Raw genomic sequence first — 13,822 nt, forward strand, 5'->3', positions numbered from 1 at the left:
TTGGCAAAGGAAAAGAGATATGCTGGCAAATTTGTTTAGGCAGTAGCCGACTATCAAACCCTTTTTCGGGAGGTTCAAGTGTAGTTCACTTTGGGTTGAGTGATTTACCCGAATTTATTCTGATAATTGGTTGATAGTTTTGCTGCAAGTAGAGGATGCTGATGAGGAATGTTGTAATTCCGAAACAGCTGTACATCCAACCTTCTTGCAGTCTATAGGGCTTTGCCCAAATAAATTTGAGAAGCATACTTTTTCTCTGTTGGTTAAGCTACACTTGTAGTTTAGTCAATGCATGGCTTTAAGCTGAGATCAAAAACAACAAATACAATTTCGACAAAATTTTTTATAAAAATTAAAATTTTGATAAAATTTTCTGTAGTACTAAAATTTTGACACAAATTTCTATAGAAATAAAATGTTGACAAAATTTTCTATAGAAATAAAACTTTGACAGAATTTGCTATAGAAACGAAACTTTGGCAAAATTTTCTATAGAAATACAATTTTGACAAAATTTTCTATAGAAATACAATTTTGACAAAATTTTTTATAAAATTAAAATGTTTACAAAATTTTCTGTAGTACTAAAATTTTGGCAAAACTTTCTATAGAAATACAGTTTGAATAATTTTTTTTATAAAAATAAAATGTTGACAAAATTTTCTATAGAAATAGAATTTTGACAAATTTTTTTTTTAAATAAAATTTTGACAAAATTTTCTATAGTACTAAAATTTTGACAAAATTTTCTATAGAAATAAAATTGTCTTGACTCAATTAAATTGGAAAACAGTTTGTTAATATTCCGACATATAGCCCGAATAATTCTGGAAATTTTCTATAAATAGAATAAATTATCGAAAAATATATATGTTTTATACATTTCCATGTAGTCCCCTATTTTATGAATTTGCTAATTCTATATTTATATTATATATACACCAAAAAAAAAAAATCACAAAAAATTTTCCAAACCTTAATTGAGTTTTAAAAAATATTCAATTAAAAATTTAATTGATTCAACAAATTTTTTAATTGAAACAAAAATCAATCACACAAATTAATAGTATTAATTAATTTGTGCAAACGGATCAATTAATTTTTTAATTGTTTGTCAATTAATTTGTAATTAATACTATCATTTCTGTGATTGAAGACATTTCAATAAAAAAATTAATTGGATCAATTAATTTCGTGATTGAATCAGAAAAAAAATGTTTTTGTGTGTAGTGAATAATTTTCTAAAAATTGTTTTGTTTTAAATTTTTGTCGATTAATTGATAGCCGCATTATATCAATTTTTTCCACATCGTTTCTTATTTAGAATATTTTTTATTAATATTTTGGTTATAGTTTTCTGAAATTTTTATACTAAAATAGGATTGAATAATTTATGCATATTTCTTTTAGAATGTTAGAATGTTTCATTCAATTCCATTGCGTTCCTATGTTGCTATATATCGGAAATATGCTATAATAGTAATTTTAATATAATTTTGTAACCCCATAAAAGAAACAAATATATATTTCATAATATTCCATAGCGTTCCCCTTTTAGTTTTATATATATGTTTCATAATATTCCATCGCGTACCCCTTTTAATTTTATCGATGTATAAAATTCAATAAAAACTTTGTATGAATATTTTTTAATGCGAAAAAAATATTTTATATCTTACCTGTTTTTGTTTTATATTATTCGATATCTTTATATTATTTTCATAGAATTAAATTTCACCTGGGAATTATTTATTAAACTAAGCATGCATTTATATTCTATGTACATATTTTGCTTTTAATTTTCAATTAACAAATTATAACAACATTTAAAGCCACGGCAATTACTTAGTTTTGTTTTTATGCCAATCAAATTACAAATCACAGATTTAATGCTAAAACACCATGGAAAAAATAATTCTAAAAAAGTAAGAAGAGAAATAAGTGGGATTTGTGTATGTATGTATAAAATGGCTTGTCAGTAAAAAAAATTTAAAATATATATTTAAACAGGGTTTGAAAAAAAAAACATATAAAAAATACAAGAGTATGGTATTAAGGGCTCAAATAAATCAGGTAAAAGGTTTAGCTTAAGCAAAAATGTTCAGCTAAGTTTTTGTTCTAAACATATGTTAAAATTATAATTTTAAATATTTAAATATAATAAATTTAAAAAATTATAATTCAAAATATAATATTTCATTTTCTATACAAAAAAAATATTTTTGGAGAAGTACATAGTAATTCGCTAAATCGATCTTTAAAAGGCTTTGAATTTGCTTAAATAAATGGAAAAAAATAAAAATAATATTTTTTTTGGGGAAAATTTGCAAAAACCAAAAAATTATTTAGGGAATAGAAAAAAATTTTCTTGCTGTTTTCTATTAGTTACGTTTTAATAAAAGCAGCCAAAAAGAATATTATATAAATATAATAATGGCGAAATTAAATTACGCAAAAAAATTATAGCCATAAAGTAATATACGATTTAAAAATAAATTAAAGTAATAAAGTAAATAGAAAATGTGAAACTAACTTTGATGCTAAATTTTCGCGTTTGAATTTTGACCCTTTGATCTATCCAGCTCGCACGACGACCACTTAACGATGGCTTTAAATTTGTTAATTTTTTTTTTAGAAAAATTAAACAAATTGTTTTGGTTTTGGTTTACGTTTGGTTTCATTCATTTCAGAGAAGTTGTGGTATTATTTTCAATGTGTAGAAGAAGAAAAATATTTGAATATTTTTATATTAAAATTATTAAAAAATAGTTTTTTTAGCAATAATATATTTTTTTAAACTGTCTTAAATATTATTTACTTTATATTGTTACTTAAAAAGTTTTTAATAAAAAAATTATATATTTTTTTTAAATAATTCAAAATAAAAAAAAATGGTTATTCAGTAAAATTTATATCAGACAATAGAATTGTGTAGGAAAGATAGATAGAGAACGAGAGTTTTTTTATAGAAAGACAAGAGATAGTTAGCAAAAGAGGGCGGGAGGAGTAAGGATATTGAAAGAAAAAGATTTTCAATTTTGGAAGAGTTATTGACCATATTAATTTAAGATTTTCTTTAGCGGGGGAGAAGAATAAATTTTTTGCCAGATTTTTTGTTTTTTGGTTTCAATTCAATTAGTCAGCGTAGATTTAGGCCCAACTCGGAAGCGTATTAAAAACTCCAGAATTAATATATAAAAAATATTTCATTGTCAAATTATAAAAGCGTTAAAAAAAACGAATATTTTAATTAAAACTTTTAATAAAATTTAGTGTTTGCTTTGTCAGTATTAACTAATAAAAATATTTATTCTAAATTACCTTTGCAAAAAAAAATTAACAATCAACAACATTAACTACTTGAAACAAAAAGCATTTGGTTTCGTTTTGTTTTTTTTCTTCAATAAAAGTGTTTAAAGCTTTCAATTAAATTTATATTTTTTTTTTTGAAATGTTTGATTTGCTTGTCAGACATACAAACATATACACACATACGCATTGAAAACTATTTATTTTAAAGTAAAAATTTATTTGCAAAATATTATGTTTTTTGTTTTATGGAATTTTTAAAGAAAATGATGCTTATATGATTGAGATTGAGTAGAACGATGATATTTGCGTTTGTGAGTGAAATAGATTTGTTGGATGTATTCATAAAATTGTATAAGAATATTTTGAGGCCTAAATGATGGACATTTTAAATCATTAAATTTAATAAATTAATAAATTTAATAAACCTTAATATAAAACCCATGTAATGTATTTTCTATAATATCCGATATATATGAATTTTGCAAAACAAAAACACGATTTGGATTGGTAAAAAATATGTTGTATATTTAATACCTTACCGCCATATATCGAAAATTTTTGTTCAAATTGAAAATCCAGTACAGCCTACCCAAAATGTGTACGTATAATTGACATGGTGTCAGCCATCGCAAGTACGGTTGCCACAGTTGGTAGAATTCTACCAAAAATTTTATATTTTTTACTTTTTGGTAGATTGGTAAAATTCTTTTCGTGTTGGTAGATTTTGCAAAACATACCTCTCCAACAAAGTGATACTTCAATTTTCTATAGAAATAAAATTTCGAAAAATTTTTCTATAGAAATAAAATCTTGACAAAATTTTCTATAGAAATAAAATTTAGAAAAAATTTTCTATAGAAATAAAATTTTGACAAAATTTTCAAAAGAAATAAAATGTTGACAAAATTTTCTATAGAAAAAAACTTTTGAAAAAATTTTCAATAGAAATAAAATTTTGACAAAATTTTCTATAGAAATAAAATTTTGACAAAATTTTCTATAGAAATAAAATTTTGACAAAATTTTCTATAGAAATAAAATTTTGACAAAACTTTCTATAAAATTAGAATTTCGAAAAAATTTTTTATAGAATGAAAATTTGACAAAATTTTCTATAGAAATAAAATTTTGACAAAATTTTCTATAGAAATAAAAATTTCTATAGAAATAAAATTTGGAAAAAATTTTCTATAGAAATAAAATTTTTACAAAATTTTCTATAGACATAAAATTCTGACAAAATTTTCTATAGAAATAAAATTTTGACAAAATTTTCTATAGAATAAAATTTCGAAAAAAATTTTCTATAGCAACAAAATTGTGAAAAAATTTCTATAGAAATAAAATTTTTACAAAACTTTCTATAGAAATAAAATTTTGACAAAATTTTCTATAGAAATAAAATTTTGGCAAAATTTTCTATAGAAATAAAATTTTAACAAAATTTTCAATAGAAATACAATTTTTACAAAATTATCTATAGAAATAAAATTTTGACAAAATTTTCTATAGAAATAAAATTGCGACAACATTTTCTATAGAAATAAAATTTTGTCAACATTTTCTATAGAAATAAAATTTTGACAAATTTTTCCTTAGAAATAAAATTTTGACAAAATTTTTTATAGAAATAAAAGTTTAACAAAATTTTCTATGGAAATAAAAATTTGACAAAATTTTATATAGCAATAAAAATTCTATAACAAAATTTTCTATAGAAATAAAATTTTGACAAAATTTTTTATGGCAATAAAAATTCTATAACAACATTTACTATAGCAATTAAATTGTGAAAAAACAACGAAAAGAATGTTCTATAGAAATAAAATTTTGACAAAATTTTCTATAGAAATAAAATTTTGACAAAATTTTCTATAGAAATAAAATTTCGAAAAAATTTTCTATAGAATGAAAATTTGACAAAATTTTCTATAGAAATAAAATTTTGACAAAATTTTCTATAGAAATAAAATTTGGAAAAAATTTTCTATAGAAATAAAATTTTTACAAAATCTTCTATAGACATAAAATTCTGACAAAATTTTCTATAGAAATAAAATTTTGACAAAAATTTTCTATAGAATAAAATTTCGAAAAAAATTTTCTATAGCAACAAAATTGTGAAAAAATTTCTATAGAAATAAAATTTTTACAAAACTTTCTATAGAAATGAAATTTTGAGAAAATTTTCTATAGAAATAAAATTTTGACAAAATTTTCTATAGAAATAAAATTTTAACAAAATTTTGAATAGAAATACAATTTTTACAAAATTGTCTATAGGAATAAAATTTTGACAAAATTTTCTATAGAAATAAAATTTTGACAAAATTTTCTATAGAAATAAAATTTTGACAAAATTTTCTATAGAAATAACATTTTGACAAATTTTTCCTTAGAAATAAAATTTTGACAAAATTTTTTATAGAAATAAAAGTTTAACAAAATTTTCTATGGAAATAAAAATTTGACAAAATTTTATATACCAATAAAAATTCTATAACAAAATTTTCTATAGAAATAAAATTTTGACAAAATTTTTTATGGCAATAAAAATTCTATAACAAAATTTGCTATAGCAATTAAATTGTGAAAAAAAATTTTCTATAGAAATACAATTTTGACAAAATTTTCTACAGAAGTAAATTTTCGAGAAGAATGTTCTATAGAAATAAAATTTTGACAAAATTATCTATAGAAATAAAATTTTGACAAAATTTTCTATAGAAATACAATTTTGACAAAATTTCCTACAGAAATAAAATTTCGCAAAAATATTTCTATAGCAATAAAAATTATATAACAAAATTTTCTATAGAAATAAAATTTTAACAAAATTTTCTATAGCAATAAAAATTCTATAACAAAATTTTCTATAGCAACAAAATTGTGAAAAAAAATCTATAGAAATACAATTTTGTCAAAATTTTCTACAGAAATAAAATTGCGAAAACATTTTCTATAGCAATAAAAATTCTATAACAAAATTTTCTATAGAAATAAAATTTTGACAAAATTTTTTATAGCAATAAAAATTCTTTAACAAAATTTTCTATAGCAATAAAATTGTGAAAAAATTTTCTTTAGAAATACAATTTTGACAAAATTTTCTATAGAAAAAAATTTTCCTTAGAAATAAAAATTTGAAAAAATTTTCTATAGAAATAAAATTTTCTATAGAAATAAAATTTGGAAAAAATTTTCTATAGAAATAAAATTTTTACAAAATTTTCTATAGACATAAAATTTTGACAAAATTTTCTATAGAAATAAAATTTTGACAAAATTTTCTATAGAAAAATTTCGAAAAAAATTTTCTATAGCAATAAAATTGTGAAAAAATTTCTATAGAAATAAAATTATTACAAAATTTTCTATAGAAATAAAATTTTGACAAAATTTTCTATAGAAATAAAATTTTGACAAAATTTCCTATAGAAATAAAATTTTAACAAAATTTTCAATAGAAATAAAATTTGGAAAAAATTTTCTATAGAAATAAAATTTTGACAAAATTTTCTATAGAAATAAAATTTTGACAAATTTTTCCTTAGAAATAAAATTTTGACAAAATTTTTTATAGAAATAAAAGTTTAACAAAATATTCTATGGAAATAAAAACTTGACAAAATTTTATATAGCAATAAAAATTCTATAACAAAATTTTCTATAGAAATAAAATTTTGACAAAATTTTCTGTAGAAACAAAATTTTGACAAAATTTTCTATAGAAATTAAATTTTGACAAAATTTTCTATAGAAATGAAATTTTGAATTTTGCCATGAGCAAGTGCTTCCACAACCCAACTAATTGACTGTCTTTAGTAAAACTTTCTACGCCATCCATGGTGGAGGATACAAAAGATTAGGCCTGGCCGAATTTACGGCTTATATAATTTTTTTTTTATACTCTCCACCATTCCTCATTCCGTTTGTACTCTCCACCATTTGTCATTCCGTTTGTATTACATCGAAATATTCCTCTAAAACCCCATAAAGCATATATATTCTGGGTCGTGGTGAAATTCTGAGGGATCTACCCACGTCCTTCCGTCTGTTGAAATCACGCTAACTTCTGAACGAAATAAGCTATCGTCTTGAAACTTAGCACAAGTAGTTGTTATTGTCGTAGGTCGCAAGGTGTTGCAAATGGGCCATATCGGATCACTGTTACGTATAGCCCCCATATAAACCGAACCCCAGATTTGGCTTGCTGAGCCTCTTGGAGGAGCAAATTTTATCCGATCCGCTTGAAATTTGGTACGTAATGTCAATATATGGCCTATAACTACCATGAAAACATTGGTCCATATCGGTCCGTAATTATATATAGGTTAGGTTAGGTTAGGTTAGGTGGCAGCCCGATGTATCAGGCTCACTTAGACTATTCAGTCCATTGTGATACCACATTGGTGAACTTCTCTCTTATCACTGAGTGCTGCCCGATTCCATGTTAAGCTCAATGTGACAAGGGACCTCCTTTTTATAGCCGAGTCCGAACGGCGTTCCACATTGTAGTGAAACCACTTAGAGAAGCTCAGAAATGTCACCAGCATTACTGAGGTGGGATAAAGCACCGCTGAAAAACTTTTTGGTGTTCGGTCGAATGTTCGGTGGGGGAATCGAACCCACAAGGTCGTGGGTTCGATTCCCCCATATATACCATTCCTCAGATTTGGAGGTGCAAATTTTATCTGATCCGGTTGAAATTTGGAACGTGATGTCAACATAAGGTCCTTAACAGCCGTGCAAACAATGCTGCATATCGGTCCATAATTATATATAGCCTCCATCTATAGAACATTTTGTCAACATTTTATACAAAATTTTGTCAAAATTTTTTTCTATATAAAATTTTGTAAAAATTTTATTTCTATAGAAAATTTTGTCAAAATTTTATTTCTATAGAAAATGTTGTCAAAATTTTATTCTCTACCGTTCCTACTCCGAATTCAATTTTAGATTATTTCATATTTCATAATGGATTATTTCATATTTCATAACCAAGCTGTGGTTAAAACATTAATACAGAATCAATTCCATTTTGTTCCCCTCTAAACATACAAGTTTTTATACAATTTTATGAATATTACAACATTAATTATTTCATAAATTTTATAAATGTTTTTACTTTCTTTAAGATATCAGTTAGATGACAATAAAATTAAGATTTTTAATATTTTCCAATGAAAAAAATCAACTGTTAAGTAAATTTAAATTTATTAAAGTTTGTATACTTTTGATTTTAACTCAACAAAACAGTTCGAGAGAAAAAGAGATAGAGAGCAATAGTAGACAAAGCAAATAATATACCAATTTTTACAAAATTTAAAAACATGTTATAAAATTAAAAAGAGAGCTGAATAAGAAGAAACTTGAATAAACAATCGTTCCGAATTAGGTCTATAAAAATTTTGCTTTTTTTGTTTTGATTTACGCATCTAATGAAGAATACAGATTATAGAGAAGATAGAAGATAAATAGATAAAAATAAAATTCAAAGGAAAAACAGGTGATATGGATGGTCGTGGTTGTGGTGGTAGTGGTGGGATGTTCGTTCGGTGTGAAAAAAACATTTCGAAATTGAAATAAGTGTTCACAGACAGGATGATAGTTGTGGAGTGGGGTGGAGTGAGAAGATATGATAGTAGTGAATATAGAAGTATACGATTCAAATAGCCTATATATTATTTTTTTCTTTAAATATATCTTTGAAAAACACTTAATAACGTATAATAAGAAATTAAAAAAAATGCCTTTGACAAAAACATAGAATTTTCATGGAAAATGGTTTTTATTGTCGACAAAACAAATTCTTAGAAAATATAGTCACACATAATCGTTGCATTTGAAAAAATAAAAATATTTTAGAAATAAAGTAAATGACAAGAAACGCAAATTACACTCATATATCTAAATTAAAGTTAACGATTTTTCATTCACAAGAACTCGATCACACTTATACACACATATAAGAGGGAAGAAGATAATTAAGATGAAAATTAAACAATAAATAATAAAATAAAATTTAAAAGACCCGATTTTTTGTATATAGCCCAAGGCTTTGGTCTCCTGTTGATTTTAATATGAATAAATACATTTTATTTGTTAGCTTCAATGTTTCATTAAATTTCATTTCGTTCCTTCCAATAACTGCACTTTCTGCCATCAAATGTGATATTTAATGTTTTATTTTATTATACTTTTTGCCAAGGTTTATATCATGATCTTCATATATTATTTCAATATGTTTCAATTCCAAAATATTCCACAAAAAAAAGATTATAACTTTGCATTTACTATAGAAATATATTATTATCAAATAAATAATTAATAATGAAAATAAATACTGTTTCAATTCCATTACGTTCCCCTGTTTGATTAACTAAGCGTAATTTTTATATGCAAATGTATCCTCTCATCGAAGGGAGCCACCGTGGTGCAATGGTTAGCACGCCCGCCTTGCATACACAAGGTCGTGGGTTCGATTCCTGCTTCGACCGAACACCAAAAAGTATTTCAGCGGTGTATTATCCCACCTCAGTAATGCTGGTGACATTTCTGAGTGTTTCAAAAAGCTACTCTAAGTGGTTTCACTGCAATGTGGAACGCCGTTCGGACTCGGCTATAAAAAGGAGGTCCCTTGTCATTGAGCTTAACATGGAATCGGGCAGCACTCAGTGATAAGAGAGAAGTTCACCACTACTGTGGTATCACAATGGAGCCTGATACATCGGGATGCCACCTAACCTATTCTCTCATCGAATATTTGGAATTTTTGAAATCAACCTCGCATTTTAAATCAATTCATGCTTAATTATGCAAATAGTCAATAAATATCGTTGTCCACATGCCACAATCACAAAAAAAACGATGTCAATATGCAAATAACAATTAAAGCAATTGCATTTACAAGCTGCAGTGGTTTTTGATAAAACGTAAAGTTTTCTGGTGAATGTTTGTTTGACACTACCATTCTAAATAATGAGAGGCTGTGGTTAGAGTTATCTATGGGGAAACACTAAATGCAGATATTTCAAGGTAATTTTTGTTGGTTTTGATGTTGGTCAGAAATTTTTAAAATTCTCTTTAAATATAGATTGGCATTTATCATACGCAGATTCAAAAAACAGAAATGGAAAGAAAACCACAAAAAAAGAGCTAAGAAATATATATGGGGGGTTATATCAAAACCTGAACATTTCTAAATAGAAGGATTCAAAAAGTCCATATCATTAAATAAATCAGGAAGAGAAGACTTTCTATGAAGATACAAGCGAATTAGTGCTACAGATATGACACTATTCTCCCCTTGTCTGGTATTGCAAAATAAGACATAGGCATAGGGATTGTAAACAGAATCAAAAGTCTATTTTCGATATTTTCAAAATTTTGAAAATTCGAATTTTTGAGTTTGAAACTTCTTGAGAAATTGGAAAAAAACAATTTTTTGTTAGCCCGTTAGCCCAATGATTAGGGATATTTTTCTGATCCGCGTTTTACATTACTATGAAAGCACTTATAGGAGCCTTGAACACGGTTGCCACTCGTGCCTCAAATAATCTTCTACAATTTAAAGAAAATTTTACCAAAAATCTACCACCTAAAAAACTCTTTTAAGGTTGTTGATGAAAATTTTGTGGTTAGTATAAAAACGTGTATTTATAGTAAATTTTTGTTAAAATTATATTTCTATTGAAAATTTTATCAAAACTTTATTTCTATAGAAATTTTGGGAAAATTTTATTTCTCTAGAAAATTTTTTCAACATTTTATTTCTATAGAAAATTTTATCAAAATTTTATTTCTATAAAAAATTTTGTCAAAATTTTATTTCTATAGAAAATTTTGACAAATTTTTATTCCTATAGAAAATTTTGTCGAAATTTTATTTCTATAGAAAATTTTATCAAAATTTTGTAAAAAATTTATTTCTATAGAAAATTTTTTCAAAATTTTATTTCTATAGAAAATGTTGACAAATTTTTATTTCTACAGAAAATTTTGTCAAAATATTATTTCTGTAGAAAATGTTGTCAATATTTTAGTTCTATAGAAAAATTTGTCCAAATTTTATTTATACAGAAAATTTTGTTAAAATTTTAGTTCTATAGCAAAATTTTGTCAAAATTTTATTTCTATAGAAAATTTTGTCAAAATTTTATTTCTATAGAAAATTTTGTTCAAATTTTATTTCTATAGAAAATTTTGTTCAAATTTTATTTCTATAGAAAATTTTGTGAAAGTTTTATTTCTATAGAAAATTTTGTGAAAGTTTTATTTCTATAGAAGTTTTGTCCAAATTTTATTTCTATAGGAAATTTTGTCAAAATTTTATTTCTATAGAAAATTTTGTCAAAATTTTATTTCTATAGAAAATTTTGTCAAAATTTTATTTCTATAGAAAATTTTATCAAAATTTTATTTCTATAGAAAATTTTGTCTAAATTTTATTTCTATAGAAAATTTTGTCAACATTTTATTTCTATAGAAAATATTGTCAAAATTTTATTTCCATGGGAAATTTTGTCAAAATTTTATTTCTATAGAAAATTTTGTCAACATTTTATTTCTATAGAAAATTTTGTCAAAATTTTATTTCTGCAGATAATTTTGTTAAAAGTTTATTTCTATGGAAAATTTTGTGAAAGTTTTATTTCTATAGAAAATTTTGTCAAAATTTTATTTCTAAAGAAAATTTTGCCAAAATTTTATTTCTATAGAAAATTTTATTTCTATAGAAAATTTTGTCAAAATTTTATTTCTCTAGAAAATTTTATTTCTATAGAAAATTTTGTCAAAATGTTATTTCTATATTTATTTCTAAATTTTATTTCTATATAAAATATTGTCAAAATTTTATTTCAGTAGAAAATTTTGTTAAAAGTTTATTTCTATGGAAAATTTTGTGAAAATTTTATTGCTATGGAAAATTTTGTCAAGTTTATTTCTTTTGAAAATTTGTCAAAATTTTATTTCTATAGAAAATTTTGTCAAAATTTTATTTCTATAGAAAATTTTGTCAAAATGTTATTTCTATAGTAAATTTTGTCAAAATTTTATTTCTATAGAAAATTTTGTCAAAATTTTATTTCTGTAGAAAATTTTGTTAACAATTTTTTTTGCTATGGAAAATTTTGTGAAAGTTTTATTTGTATAGAAAATTTTGTCAAAATTTTATTTTTATAGAAAATTTTGTCAACATTTTATTTCTATAGGAAATTTTGTCAAAATTTTATTTCTATAGAAAATTTTGTCCAAATTTTATTTCTATAGAAATATTTGACAAAATTTTATTTCTATGGAAAATTTTGTCAACATTTTATTTGTATAGAAAATTTTGTCAAAATTTTATTTCAGTAGAAAATTTTGTTAAAAGTTTATTTCTATGGAAAATTTTGTGAAAATTTTATTGCTATGGAAAATTTTGTCAAGGTTTATTTCTATTGAAAGTTTGTCAAAATTTTATTTGTATAGAAAATTTTGTCAAAATTTTATATCTATAGAATATTTTGTCAAAATTTTATATCTATAGAAAATTTTGCCAAAATTTTATTGCTGTAGAAAATTTAAGTTCCACTTAGTTAGAGAGGAATGTTTTGCCAAATCTACCAAAACCAAAAGAATTCTACCAATCTACCAAACAGTAAAAAAAATATACAATTTTTGGTGACACCATGTCTCTTTTTGTCAAAATTTTATTTCTATAGAAAATTTTGTCAAAATTTTTGTTCTATAGAAAACTTTGTCGAAATTTTAGTTCTGTAGAAAATTTGGTCAACATTTTATTACTATTTTTCAAAATGTTATTCTATAGAAAATTTTGTCAAAATTTTATTCTATAGAAAATTTTTGTCAAAATCTTATTTCTATAGAAAATTTTGTCAAAATTTTATTTCTATAGAAAATTGTATCAAAATTTTATTTCTATAGAAAATTTGGCAAAATTTTATTTCTGTAGAAAATTTTATTTCTATTTATTTCTACAGAAAATTTTGTAAAAAATTTTATTTCTATAGAAAATTTTGTCAACATTTTATATCTATGGAAAAATTTGTCAAGGTTTGTTTCTATAGAAAATTGTGTCAAAATTTCCAATTTATAAAAAATTGAATTAAAAGAACTTCCTGGGTAGTTACAATAACGAACATCATTGGGAGTGCATCTTCTGGAAGTATGCAAGGCGGCTTCAGGAAATAAGCTTCCAAGAAATAAGGCCCAATATCTATATGAAATAATGGCCCAACACTATATATGGGGGATGTTTTATTTCGTAATACAGAGCTTTCAAGCGAAGCTATGAATCGCCTGAAAGTATGCAAATATAAACAATTTTAGTAGTAAGAAAACTTTGTTCTACTCTAAAATATCATTTTGAAGAAATAATATTTAACAAAAAAGGGGATAACTTTTAATTGAGATCTCATTGCAAAGAAATATGTGAAACCCGATGTAATTGGGTTTAATTCGTTTTTTTTCTATGCGAAAACAGTGACTCTTTTTGTGCTAC

The 13,822-nt window shown here is 23.3% G+C and overlaps 1 protein-coding gene across 8 annotated transcripts in view; it reads right to left on the reverse strand.

Moving 5' to 3' along the window:
• The window catches only part of Nckx30C (solute carrier family 24 member Nckx30C), a 544,602-nt gene that overhangs the window by 73,811 nt on the left and 456,969 nt on the right, over positions 1 to 13,822 (reverse strand). For 7 of the 8 annotated variants that reach the window (XM_075293614.1, XM_075293615.1, XM_075293619.1 and 4 more), the window contains one exon: positions 2,534 to 2,608. The exons of the other annotated variant lie outside the window; for it this stretch is intronic. In XM_075293614.1, coding sequence (XP_075149729.1) covers positions 2,534 to 2,608 — 75 coding nt within the window. The remainder of the gene's footprint in view (positions 1 to 2,533; positions 2,609 to 13,822) is intronic. 8 annotated transcript variants of the gene reach the window in all.

The sequence above is a fragment of the Haematobia irritans genome, chromosome 2 (assembly GCF_050003625.1).
Source record: "Haematobia irritans isolate KBUSLIRL chromosome 2, ASM5000362v1, whole genome shotgun sequence".
Taxonomy (NCBI): domain Eukaryota; kingdom Metazoa; phylum Arthropoda; class Insecta; order Diptera; family Muscidae; genus Haematobia; species Haematobia irritans.